The sequence below is a fragment of the Natator depressus genome, chromosome 21 (genome assembly GCF_965152275.1).
Source record: "Natator depressus isolate rNatDep1 chromosome 21, rNatDep2.hap1, whole genome shotgun sequence".
Classification (NCBI taxonomy): Eukaryota; Metazoa; Chordata; order Testudines; family Cheloniidae; genus Natator; species Natator depressus.
Window position 1 is genome coordinate 12,305,279 of NC_134254.1, and position 13,747 is coordinate 12,319,025.

Below are 13,747 nucleotides of genomic sequence, written 5' to 3' on the forward strand. Positions count from 1 at the left end.
GGTAGTGTCAAGTAGAACAGAACAATTACCTCCTGTGTTTTACATACGACATTCCTGTTAATACACCCCAGAATATTATCCTTTTTCACAGCTGCATCCCATTGTTGACTCCTAGTCACTCTGTGATCCACTATAACCCACAGATCCTTTCCAGCCGTACAGCCACCTAGCCAGTTATTCCCCATTGTGTAGTTGTCCATTTGATTTTTTTCCTTCCTAAGTGAAGTACTTTGCACTTGTCTTTATTGAATTTCACCTTGTTGAATTCAGACCAATTCTCCAATTTAAGGTCATTTTGACTTACCTATCCTTCAAAGTGCTTGCAACGCTTTCAGCTTGGTGTCATCTGTAAATTTTATAAGCATACTCTCTACTCCATATTAATGAAAATATTGACTATTACTGCACCCAGGACAGGCCCCTGCAGAACCCCACTAGTTATGTCCCCCAGATTTTCTGCAAACCATTGATCACTAGTCTTCGAAAAGAGTGTTTCAACCAGTTTGCACCCAGTTTATAGTAATTTATTCTAGACCAGTGGTTCTCAACCAGAGGTACACATACCCCTGGGGATATGCAGAGGTCTTCCAGGGGGTACATCAACTCATCTAGATATTTGCCTCGTTTTACAACAGGTTACATAAAAAGCACTAGCAAAGTCAGTATAAACTACAATTTCATACAGACAATGACTTGTTTATACTGCTCTCTATACTATACACTGAAATGGAAGCACGGTATTTATATTCCAACTGCTTTATTGTATAATTATATGGTAAAAGTGAGAAAGTATGCGATGTTTCAGTAATAGTGTGCTGAGACTTTTGTGTTTTTATGTCTGATTTTGTAAGGAAGTAATTTTTAAGTGTGAAGTGAAACTTCAGGGCACACAAGACAAATCAGACTCCAGAAAGGGGTACAGTAATCTGTAAAGGCTGAGAGCCATTGATCTAGACCATATTTCCCTAGTTTGTTTACGAGAAAGTTATGTTGGGCTGTATCTAAAGCCTTACTAAAATCAAGATACATCATGTCTACAGCTTTCCCCTATCAAACTAGGCCAGTAACCCCATCAAAGTTGGAAATTAGGTTGCTTTGGCATGATTTATTCTTAACAAATCCATGCTGGCTATTACTTATGACTCTATCAGCCTCTAGGTGCTTACAAATTGATTGTTTAATAATTTATTCCAGTATGTTTCCAGGTATCGAAGTTAGGCTGACTGGTTTATAATTCCCTGCGTCCTCTTTGTTCCCCCTTTTAAGATGAGTACTATGTTTTCCCTCCTCTACTCGGACCTCACCCATCCCCCTTGAATTCTCAATGATAATGGCTAATGGTTCCGAGATTGCTTCAGTTAGTTCCTTAAATACCCTAGGATGCATTTCATCAGTTCATCAATTCATCAACTGGAATACATCTAACTTACCTGAATACATCTATTACCCATTCCTTCTCCCTTCTTGTGAATATTAATTGCCTTAAGAATCTGATCACAATTTACTTTAGTGAAGACTGAAGCAAAACAGGCATTAAACCTGCCAGCCTTCTTGATGATATCCATCATTAGAAGACTACACTTCTCTTCGTCCTTCTCTTGCTTCTAATGTATTTATAGAACCTCTTCTTACTGCCTTTTATGTCCCTTGCTGGGGGACATTTTGTGCCATAGCCTGATTTTGTCCCTACATCCTTGTGCTATTCTCCCATACTCCTCCTTAGCAATCTGTGCGTGTTCCCACTTTTTGTAGGATTCTTTTTTGATTTTCAGGTAATTAAAGAGCTCCTGATGGAGCCACACTGGCCTCTTAGTATTCTTCCTTTCTTTCCTTCTCATTGGGATAGTTTCCCAATTGTGCCTTTATTATTTAATCATGGGGAAATACAAGCCTCAGATGCCATTATGTAGAGGAAGAACGTCAAATCCTCAAAAGGCACGTATGTATAAGTGTCAACATCTCCTATCCCTGCAGGTCAGAAAGATGGCTTACCTTGTAGAGAGCCATCAAGAGAGGGTACTGGGGGGGTCCCCTTTGGGGCTCATTCTTTTCCAAGAGCTGCTTGACAAACTTCTCAATGGCTTTTTCTGACATTCCACATTGGTGTCCAGTCTGCCTCACCAGGTCAATGGTCTCCGATAGCTTGTCATAAATGCTGAGCTCACTGGCAGAAAGCTCCATGGCCACCAGTGAAAAATCCCTGCGAGGGGATTGAACACAGTCAAGCAACAAGAAACCTGCAAAAGCTCCCCATTACCACACACACAGAGCCCAAGGCCACCCTCCACAGAACAGTGCACACCCTCAAGGTTTTAAATGAGAAAGGAAGGCAGCACAGCTGCAAAGCCGGTTGTCACCAAAGAAAGAGAGTTCATTCAAACATAAAGGGAGTTCATCTGAGAGCAGTTAGCTGCAGCCCTAAGCTCCTTTGCTGCATCTGTGTCTCCTACAGATTATAAGAAAGAAGAAACTACAGCCTTATGGGTCATGAGATTTAATAAGGATACTAGGCAGAAAATGGAGATAAATGGCCAGATCCTCAGCTGGTGTAAACGGGTGTAGCTTCACTGAAATCCATAGAGCTACATCCATTTACCCAAGCTGAAGATCTGGCCCATAAAACGTACTGCTCATTGAAGGTCACTGTCAACACTATGGAAGACAATAAGCATGTGCATTGGCCACGCTTTCTTCTGTTATAGCTTTAGTGAGTCACTTATTTTAACCAAGCACATCTTTTGTTCATTAAATCCCTTGTCCCTCTGTCCTCTTCCTTGTTAAAAATAAGTAGCACAGGTGAGTGGAGGGTCACGATTTTACTATTTAAATTCTTGCAATTTAATTCTAAGGCCAGCTCATTGTTGGATATTAGCAATATGATATGTCCTAGCTGCAAGCAGGAAGAGTTCACAGTAGTAAGCTCTTCCTTTACGTTTCCTTGCAAGTGATTCACACATATGGCTTCTCTATACAACCAAGTACTACAGCGAGAGACTCCTTGCAAATACAAGAAAGAGACAAAATGGCTTTTGAGGGCAAAAACAACGAGGAGTTTGGTGGCAGGTGCCACCGGACTCCTCGTTGTTTTTGCGGATACAGACTAACACGACTACCCCTCTGATACCTTTGAGGGTAAATTATTCCCGACCATGGAGTTTAAGTGGGGAAGTTTGTGACATATACAAATCATATGCTACCACTGAAAACTTTTCACATGAGGACCAGCAGGATGTGTGATGAACAGTGATGAACAGCAGGATGTGTGATGAACAGCAGGATGTGTGATGGAAATTTATTGCCCCAACACTGCCCCTGTCTGTCACAATGGCCGAGCCTTATAACATAAAGATATTAATTATTTGTATTACCCAGCGCTTAGGATCCCTAGTCATGGATCGGGACTCCACTGTACTGGACACTATACAATGGGGATGGGCTGTAGAAAGACATAAGGAAATAAGCCATTTGAGACTGTAACTGTTCCGTCATCAGAGACTCACACAAAAACTTGTGAATATCCTGCACTGGAGGGGAGGGGACTGGATATAGGGCCTTCCCCTAGCTCTTAATTCTGAGCTTGGAAAATTCTATTATCCACTAGACTAGGGCAACCAAAAATCTATTTAGAGAGAGGAAGTTTAATCACATACAGCCCAGCACGGAGGGTGCTTTCCCGCAAGTGAAAATCCTAGGCGTACAGATTTTTCAGGCTCACCCCAGGCTGAGAACAGAAACAGGGCTACTGCCTCACTTTTGTTCTCAACACCACCCAACCACAGGAGTGGACAGCTTGTCCACCAAGTCATGAAATTCCTCCTCTGGCTCCGCTCAGTCTGATACACTCCCTACAGCATTATTATGAGACCAGTGTACATGGCTAATTATACACGTATTCGCTGACCAATCGCTCAACTCATCCGGTATTTTAAAAACCACAGATCAATTCGGCAGCTTGTCCTTGAGGGCGCAAAGGGCAGTACAACACACAGGGAAAAATATTTTAAATAGCAACTCATTTTTGCTAATCCTCCCCTCACAATAAAAAAAAAGATTCAAGAAATCACGTTTCCTTGTTAGGCAACCAAATGTGAAATCTGGTTGTCCTTAAAGAAGTCATCTGAAAATTATGTTTCCTAGCCTTCCAGCTTTAGCAATTAACTAGAACCAAGTGATGACATTTCTACCCTCCATTCCTGCAATATCAGAAACCCTAACAAGCAATCTAAAAAAAAAAAGATGGAATGGGATATATGCCACTTTGCTCTGCTTCTTGTCTTATTCCAGTCTTTATTCCTCATGCTAATTTATGACTTGACCAGGCAAATGCTTACTACAAGATGTAATTAGTTCTTACTTTTATGAGTAGCGCCATTGATTAGTAAGCATTCTGGGTGGGATTCCCATAGGTATTTAGGTGCCTCACTCCCATTGATTTCATGGGAGTTAGGAGCCTAAGCACCTTTGTGAATCCCACCGTACATCCAGGAGCTAGCATGGGGAAGATTGGATTATAGAGTGCAAGCTCTCTAGGAAAGGTACCTTTTCTACCTGTGTACTAGATGCTTTACAAACAACTGGCTCTATAAAAATATTATTATTTTACTGACTCTTTCATTTATATAACACACTGATTCACAAAATAAGCAATAGCCAGAGCATCTGCAGAAAATTAAACGGTCTTTGCTCAACTTTAATGATTGTTCTAGTTGCCTTGACACTGGAACCACAAGTGATGCACTAAATGGACTGAAAGGTCATTGAGCTCCTCTGTAGCTCCTGTATAGCTCTTTGTATCATTTGCTGAAATGCCAGAGCTCAATCCTGCGAGCCCTCCACATAAAGAATTCCAGTGAATTCAATGAAATCTGTGCACAAAGAGCTTGCAAAATTGAGCACTTGTTTTGTAGCTGCTGACAGCAATTCCATGCAGCAGCTCATGACAGATATCCTTACAGTAAGTGTCACATAGAGCAAGTTTTCTCCTTTCCCTAGTAGCAGAAGCTCATCAGTGTCAAAAATACTGAGATATGTCCTAAGACTAGCCCCCTCTATATGAGTATCCACTATTAGGGAGCATAATTGAAGACGACACCTACAAATCACATACTACCATTGAAAACCTTTCACATTTCCTTAGCAAAAGTCAACAGTAATCTGTGTTCCCTACTGGAAAATAAAATATTTGTCTAACATTGTTTTAAAAATAAACGATGCCTTAAAAAATATCCATTATTTACTTTCAGATCAATGCAACATGATTTATGAAATAAGAATGACAGACTAACTCTTCTACTTAGTTGCTATACACATGTAGGAAATAAATCTTCTATATCTTATACGGCTAAGCCTACTAGAGAAATAACAGTCTTTACGTTTTGTTTCTGGCTTTTATTTATTGGAAAACCATCAGGTTCACTGTTATTAATTATTACTATTATTTAGTACTTATTTATGGTAGTGAGCCAGTGAGAATCAGGGACCCATTGTGCTAGGTGATGCACAAACACAGCAGCAGGGAAGGTTCCTGAACTAAAGAATTTATAGTTTAAAGCCCCAATCCTGCAAACACTTATGTATGAGATTAAAGTGATTCACACGCAGGTATTTTCAGGATTAGAGGTCTGCTCAGGCCTAACTTTAAAGCTGGACCAGGACTCAAACCCGAGCGGAGGACAACTGACCTAAACCCAACCTGAGAGTGTGGAGAGGTTTTCAGACCCGAACCCGACATTTCACCTTGAGCCTGTGTCAGTGCTGCCTCATCCTTGGGGCTTGGCCTGGTAGCAGCTTCCCACTCCCTATGCCTGGTGCCAGCAATCCATCTCTGGCCACCTCCTGCAGCAGGAGAGGGGGTGTGACTTGTCAGCACACAGGAGCAGCAGCATACGCAGCGCACTGATGTGGCGGCCAACAGGAGTGAGGTACACAGTAGAACAACGCGTCAAGCCCACAGTCAGGAAGAGGTGATCAGAGATGACCAGACCTGAGCCAGACAGTTGCAGTCAGGTCCCGTCAGGTTCGGGTTGGGTTGCAAGGTTCTATTCAGGATCATGCCCTTAGGTTCCAATCCTGAAAACATTTAAACATCTGCTCAACTTCATGCATGTGAGCAGTCCCACTGACTTCAACGTGAATGCTCGTGCTGAAAGTTAAGCGTTTGCATAAGTGTTTGCAGAAACTGGGCTAAAGTGGCAATCTATTTTAAAACAGATGTTATTGGATTAAAAATCATTTTTAAAAGACAAGTATCAGGGGGTAGCTGCGTTAGTCTGTATCCACAAAAACAATGAGGAGTCCGGTGGCACCTTAAAGACTAACAGATTTATTTGGGCATAAGCTTTCGTGGGTAAGAAGTGGGTTTTTTACCCATGAAAGCTTATGCCCAAATAAATCTGTTAGTCTTTAAGGTGCCACCAGACTCCTTGTTTTTTTTAAAGACAAGTTTCCTCACCTACATTACTAATAAGACCCAAGATTGTTAAAGCTGAACAAATTTTAAATATCAAATTTACATTTCACCATTTATGCAGTCGGTTTCCCATCTGTGCCTCACTCTGCATGAGCAATAGAAAAAGAAAGCTAGACCCCATCCTGCACCTGAGTCCGCACAGAGCCCAGTTTAAGACCATGGGGCTTTGCATGGGGGCAGGGCTCCGATTGCAGCATCAGAGCCCTTGTGAGCATTTGGCTCTCATGCAATAGCATGCTGGATTGCAAAACACAACAGCAATATGCTGAAAGGCCAAAAACAAAAAAACCTAAATATTTGCCTTCAAATTTTGTTCCTTAATTAGATTACTTCTGCTGACACCAGGTTTGCTAGAAATTTTGTATTTTGGTACAATACTGAAATTTTGGACCTTCGTTGCCTGAGGGTACCCCCTTTAAGGGATCACTTCCACCCCACCCCAGAGCTGCAGTGTAAACACTTGCAGGTTGGTTTGTTATTGCACTAAGGCCAAGGCCTTTTCTCTGCTCCGCACTTCTCATTTTTCCACAGTTGGAGCGCAGCAGGAGTAACAAGGGAACTAGGACACCCAGCAGCTGGTGCAAGGGCACATGGGCTCCCTGACTGGGATTTGCAGCAAAGGGGCAGGGTGCCCTGGGAATCCGTCTGTACCTCCACCTGCCAGGTGCACCTGGGTCATCAGGCTCACCCCTCTGCCCTGCCCCCAGCACCTTCACACACACCCCCCCCGACCCAGGCGCTTCCCGCTTTCTCTCCTCCCCCTTCACTATCCCCATTGCCCTCCCTTGCCCCCTCCAGTAACCCCACCCCTCTAATGCCCCCTTCCCTCCTGCCTCTCTCCATGTCCCGCTACCACCATCCTCCCCTCTGCCCCATCCCCCCTCCTGCCCCAGTACCCCTCCCCTCTGCCCCATCCCCCCTCCTGCCCCAGTACCCCTCCCCTCTGCCCCATCCCCCCTCCTGCCCCAGTACCCCTCCCCTCTGCCCCATCCCCCCTCCTGCCCCAGTACCCCTCCCCTCTGCCCCATCCCTCCTCCTGCCCCAGTACCCCTCCCCTCTGCCCCATCCCCCCTCCTGCCCCAGTACCCCTCCCCTCTGCCCCTTCCTGCCCCAGTACCCCTCCCCTCTGCCCCTTCCTGCCCCAGTACCCCTCCCCTCTGCCCCTTCCCCCCTCCTGCCCCAGTACCCCTCCCCTCTGCCCCTGTACCCCTCCCCTCTGCCCCATCCCTCCTCCTGCCCCAGTACCCCCCCCTCTGCCCCTTCCCCCCTCCTGCCCCAGTACCCCTCCCCTCTGCCCCTTCCCCCCTCCTGCCCCAGTACCCCTCCCCTCTGCCCCATCCCTCCTCCTGCCCCAGTACCCCTCCCCTCTGCCCCATCCCCCCTCCTGCCCCAGTACCCCTCCCCTCTGCCCCATCCCTCCTCCTGCCCCAGTACCCCTCCCCTCTGCCCCTGTACCCCTCCCCTCTGCCCCATCCCCCCTCCTGCCCCAGTACCCCTCCCCTCTGCCCCATCCCCCCTCCTGCCCCAGTACCCCTCCCCTCTGCCCCATCCCTCCTCCTGCCCCAGTACCCCTCCCCTCTGCCCCATCCCTCCTCCTGCCCCAGTACCCCTCCCCTCTGCCCCTTCCTGCCCCTCTGCCTCCTGACCCCGCCCGGGGCGCTTCCCTTCTGCCCCCCACGGCCCCTCACCCCATCCACGCTCAGGCCCGGGTGCTCCTGCCTCCGCCCGGCTGGGGAACCCGCCCAGCGCTTCCTGCTTCCTGCTGCCGAGGCCGCCGATTGGCCGGGACTCGGGCGCGAGGAGCTGCGCAGCGCCACCACGGCTGCCCCGCCCCCTGCCCGCCATGGCCCCGCCCCCGCCCCCAGGGCCCCGCCCCCACTGCGCCCTCAGCCCCGCCCCCACCGCGCCTCCCGGCCTCTGCCCCGCCCCCACCGCGCCGCACTTGCCCTGGCCCCACTGCTGGCCCCGACCCCTGCGTCTCCCCAGTGCCCCCCCCCCGCGCCCCTCAGTCCCACCCCTACCACACCCAGGCCCTCGCCCCACTGCCCCCTCTCGCCCCGCGCCCCTTGCCCCCGCGCACCCCACGACACCCCTTCCCCACCGCGCCCTCTGCCCCACTGCACCCCTCGCCCTACTGCGCCTTCTGCCCCTATGCGCTGCACCCTATCCCGCCATGCCCCTCTGCCCCGCCCCACACCACCCCCGGCCTCACCTCCACCACATCTCACCCACCCCGCGGCCTCCCCACCCCCTGCCCGGCCACCCACAGCCACCCACCCTCTGCCCGCCACCCGCTGCGCTGCCCACCCCCTCGCCAGTTGCCCTGTCACCCACCCGTCTCCTACCTGACTGCTCTGCGGGGATGCTACCGCACCCCCGGGCTTGACGCGGTTTCCGTGATATACAGGGTTGATGGTTTGGTTCAATGGCTCTCAGCCCCCCCACTATTGTTCCAGCCCCCCTGCTGCTCTGCCACCCACAGCGCCCCCCACCCAGGTGCTGCCCAGCTGCCTTGACCACCCACAGCACTCCCTGTTTTGCTTTAAGTGCCCTTGCAGGGCCTACCTTCCTTTGCCAAGAGTCGTCCGCAGCTTTGTCAACATGTCCACAGTCACCCTCCAGCCTCACCCACTTTCCTCCTGTGCCTTGGCTTTGTCCACGCACCGTCTCCCTCTGTAGCGTCTGGCTTCCGCTGCTTACAGCTGTTACCTCGTTGGCTACATACAGTTAACAGGAGTGTGGCCAGTGTCTGTTGCTTCTGGCCCGTGGCAGTACATTACGCTGAGTGAAACTGAGCAGTCGCTTGCTTCGTTAGTCAGCTTTTGCACCTCTCTGCTGGCAGTGCCATATGAAAAGTAAGCCCCCTCCTCATTTTTATTTTCAGTTGTGCCCAAGCTGTACGAGGCACCGGACAGATTATACAGGACCAGTCCCTGTTGTGATGTGCTTACGGTCGATAGTAAACATCACAGATTCATAGATACTAAGGTCAGAAGGGACCATTATGATCATCTAGTCTGACCTCCTGCACCACTCAGGCCACAGAATCTCACCCACCCACTCCTGCGAAAAACCTCTCACCTATGTCTGAGCTATTGAAGTCCTCAAATCATGGTTTAAAGACTTCAAGGAGCAGAGAATCCTCCAGCAAGTGACCCGTGCCCCATGCTACAGAGGAAGGCGAAAAACCTCCAGGGCCTCTTCCAATCTGCCCTGGAGGAAAATTCCTTCCCGACCCCAAATATGGCGATCAGCTAAACCCTGAGCATATGGGCAAGATTCACCAGCCAGATACTACAGAAAATTCTTTCCTGGGTAAAATTTTTTCCATCGTCCTCAATAGTTAACAATGTTTGTGGAAAACCTTCATCACTGGCAGTCCACCCATTTCACGGCGGATAAGACACTTGTTTCAAGAGTTGAAGAATGAACAAATCTAAAATGTTGACATCATTCAAACATATGGGAAAGCCAAGCAGGGTAGTGCCAATTAATACCATGTGGGGGCATCTGACCAGTACAGACTCTGCGTTTCTGTACAGAGACTGGTCTCAATGACTTCCGGTGGCAATGAGAAAGTATTTCCTTTTATCGGTTTTTAATTTTCCCCCTTTTAAACTGTAGCTTACGGAGAAAGCAGAGGACTCCCTGCGTCCAATGGATAGGGTACTGGACTGGCATTCAGAAAAGCTTGATTCTAATTCTCAGCTGTGCTGCTGGCCTGCTGGGTGTTCTTGCGCAAGTCATTTCACGGCTGTGTGCCTCAGTTTCCCCATCTGTGAAGTGGGCGTAATGATACTGACCTCCTTTGTAAAGCACTGTGAGATTTGTAGATGAAAAGTGCTAGTTATTCTGCTTCATTTGGTGCATATTTTATATGCCAATAAGAGTAAATAATAATCCCTTAAACGATGAAAACAGAGAGAATTGGAGAAGTGGCTTTTGGAGACCAAATAGTTGTGCATTTGAACTTTTGTACAATGATGTTAAAATGTGTCATGAGCTAAGTGGTTGTTCAGTCCAGTTGTGCTCCGCTATTAGGAGCAGCCCGCAAAGTGGTATGGCTGCAGGCACTCAGCTGGTTTGTGGTTGTTTACTAAGATTTTCTGTCGTGCTCTGAAATGGAATTTAATTTTGAAAATTTCTCTGTTACTGGTGAAGTGCTTATAGTAATTCTGAAAGATTTAAAGAGTCACAGCTTAAAAAATCAATCACATAGTACAAACAAATAAAATGTCTTTTCCTATGATATTACTATGACCATGGGCCCTGATCCTCCAAACACACATATGCATCACTTTATTTGAGTAGTCCCTTTGACTTCAGTGACTCATGTGTACGTGTTTGGATGATCCAGGCCTTATTTAAAAGTGAAAGAAATGTTAAAATGCAACATACTTGTCATTACTTAGGCTCGTTGTTAACTTTCTTGCATTTCTGTCAGCTTGGAGAATGAAAAATCAATTTGACTTTTGTTTATATTGTAAACAATTCAGTTTTGCTTTCCGGCTGCAATGTTTTGAAAGTTTGCTAACACATCAGGGGGAGTGATTTTGTTTAAAAATATCTCTTTTTATCAGAATTAATGCCATTGGAGATAAAATAGTACCATTTCTCTGTGTATGATGTTTTATAAAAGTTTGGCTTTACAGATCTACATTTTGAGCCAAATTCAGGTTATCAGCATCTCTTATACAGCTCAAATATTATGCAGTTGGAATGCATTGTTGTATTTACTACCATCTAATGGAAGAACTGAGGAAAAGCAGCGTTAACTAATTTAATCTTCTTTTGTAGGCAAATAAAGCTGTTTGCTGACCGACTGAAGCAGGAAAAGCGCCATCTTCCGTACATAATCCAAACAAGATTTAGGGTAAGAGAAACCTCTTGTGGGCAGCTTTTGTCTACGTACAGCTGCATGAAGTGAACAGGCGGTCTGGTTTGGCTGATGGACATAGCGATTTTGTTACTTTCATTGTTGATCGGAATTTCAAATGTATTTGGGTTTATTCTGTTCAAGGACTTTTAAAATAGAAATAGTACAGATTGGCCCAATTTAAACCTGGATCTGAAGACCCCAGAATATTGCATCCAGAGCTAGAACGGAACTGTGCCGTTAAGAGTCTCTCTTTAGTGAATATGTTCCAAAGGCTGATCCTAGTACTAGATAGAATAATATCATTTTATAGTGAAGTGTGATAAGAGAGACTAGCCTACAAGAAGAATTATGTAAATTGGATTAAGAAAATACAGTCCTTTTATTATTAGGGCTAAGGGACAGTTGTCTGGCATTAACAGTAAAGGCAACAGAATGCCTCTGTAAGGAAAGGAGTTAGGGCATTAGCCTGGGATTTGAGGTACCTGAGCTCATTTTCCTTCCTCAGCCACAGGTTTCCTGTGTGACCTTGGTCAAGTCCCTTGGGCTCAGATCCTCAAAGTTGTATAGGCATCTAGCTCCCATTGAAATCAACAGGAATTAGGCACCTAAATACCTTTGAGGGTCTGGGCTTTAGTCTCTCTGTGCCTCAGTTCCACATCTGTACAATGGGGCTAATAGCTGTGCCCTGCCTTACAGGTTGCGACAAGGTTAGTCCATTAAAGAGTGTGATTGCCCAGATACAGCACAAATGCAGGTAGAGTTTAGTGCCACCTAATCAGGAATAGGAATATTCCACTTTGGTCAGAGATGAGACAAGCTATGTAAATAAAAGTTTGTTAGAATTGAATGGCAGGCCGAGGGCTCAAAGGCAGCCATTGAAGGAATTTGGTATGTGACAGGAAGTGAAAACAAACAGTCAACTCCATTCAGTGTGAATTTAAACTGGTGCATACAATGGAAAAGGGAGGGCTATAACTTCTGATTAGAAGAGAGATTGTTAAAGTCTCGATAATGTTGAGAAAACAGATTATTCAGCCAACAACTCTGCAGGAGGTTCACCCTTTTGCTGTAATAAGTGTCGGGAGACAGGTAAACCTGACATACAGAGTGTTTTGGTGATTCAGGGGAGATGGAGTTTTGAAATGTTGCAATGCTAACAGAGAGAGACAGCTGGTCAGTGAGACACTGAAACACCTGAGCTCTGACATTGTAAGATGTGATCCTTTGTCTTAATTACAAGATCCTGCGGAACCTGGCTAACCTTTGTTACCCAAACTGGCACTGGTTACAATCTGATACCATTTGTTAATGTGTGATCAGTGGATCTCTCCATTTGCTAACCAGCTTTGCTTTCTTTGAGATCTTTTTGGTCTTGGTCTATTCTTAGAATATTCAAAGTTGTCCTGTAATGTAACTATATTGGTCATTTTCCCCAGCTGTAAGCAACAAATGGACAATTCCATTCTGTTAGATCCCTAAACACCCTCTGCCTTTCTGTGAAAGAGTCCCAGCTCCCTTCACTACATTTCAGTAGCTTTGCACAGAACTGACATCACCAATTTGTGTGATAGCATTATGAATAACACACACAAATAAAAAAGAAGCAGAACCGTAAATAAGTTAAAATACGCTTTTATTTATAGTGTAGAGACTCATCATGTCTCTACGTTTGGACAGCACTTGGCAAAATGGGGGCCCCGACTTGGCTGAGGCCTCTGGCATATAAATGTTAAATGACACTGATGATGATAATAATTGGCCCCAAACCCATCCAAGCTGTTGTCTCCAAGTTTGATACACTGAGATTTTTAAACAAAAATATTTAAATAAATCCCACTGAAGTGCTAGAGGTTACACAAATCCCCCAGCAATATTTAACGCTGCTCTACAATAACACTTAGCTCTTATACACTTAGACCCAGATCTGCAAAGGTATGTAGGCACATGATTCTGAGCTAGGATCTGGGCCTTAACTGTTTGCATCCTTAGCTCTCAAAAGCACAATTATCTACATGATAATTGTAGATTAAACTGTAATTTAAACTGGAATACTAATATTTCTGGTGCTTGTGTCACTCCCAAGTTAATAAGCACAAAATGCACTTTAAAAAAAAAAGCAATTGCATTTGTAAAAAGCTTGCAAAACCTTGCTTTCCCCATACCCAGAATTGTTCTAAGGCAGTGGTTCTCAAACTTTCTTTTTCGCGGACCACTTGAAAATTGCCGAGGGTCTCGGTGGACAACTTAATGATCTTTCCAAATATTGTTTGTACCGTTAGCTAACTATTGTAAAGTGCTTTGGATAAAAGCACTATATTAAAAAAAAACATAATAATAAATAACTTTTTTTGTTCTACAAATAAAAGCACACAACTCACATTTTAATACCAGTAGTCTTA

The 13,747-nt window shown here is 45.8% G+C and overlaps 1 protein-coding gene across 1 annotated transcript in view; it reads right to left on the reverse strand.

Moving 5' to 3' along the window:
- C21H6orf89 (chromosome 21 C6orf89 homolog) overlaps window positions 1-8,268 on the reverse strand; it is a 29,483-nt gene extending 21,215 nt beyond the window's left edge. Inside the window, exons 1-2 of the mRNA XM_074936159.1 lie at window positions 8,158-8,268; window positions 1,993-2,200 (exon numbers count right to left, since the gene is read on the reverse strand). Of these exons, the coding sequence (XP_074792260.1) occupies window positions 1,993-2,200; window positions 8,158-8,162 (213 nt within the window). The 5' untranslated portion in view covers window positions 8,163-8,268. The remainder of the gene's footprint in view (window positions 1-1,992; window positions 2,201-8,157) is intronic.
- Between the last annotated feature and the right edge of the window lie 5,479 nt (window positions 8,269-13,747).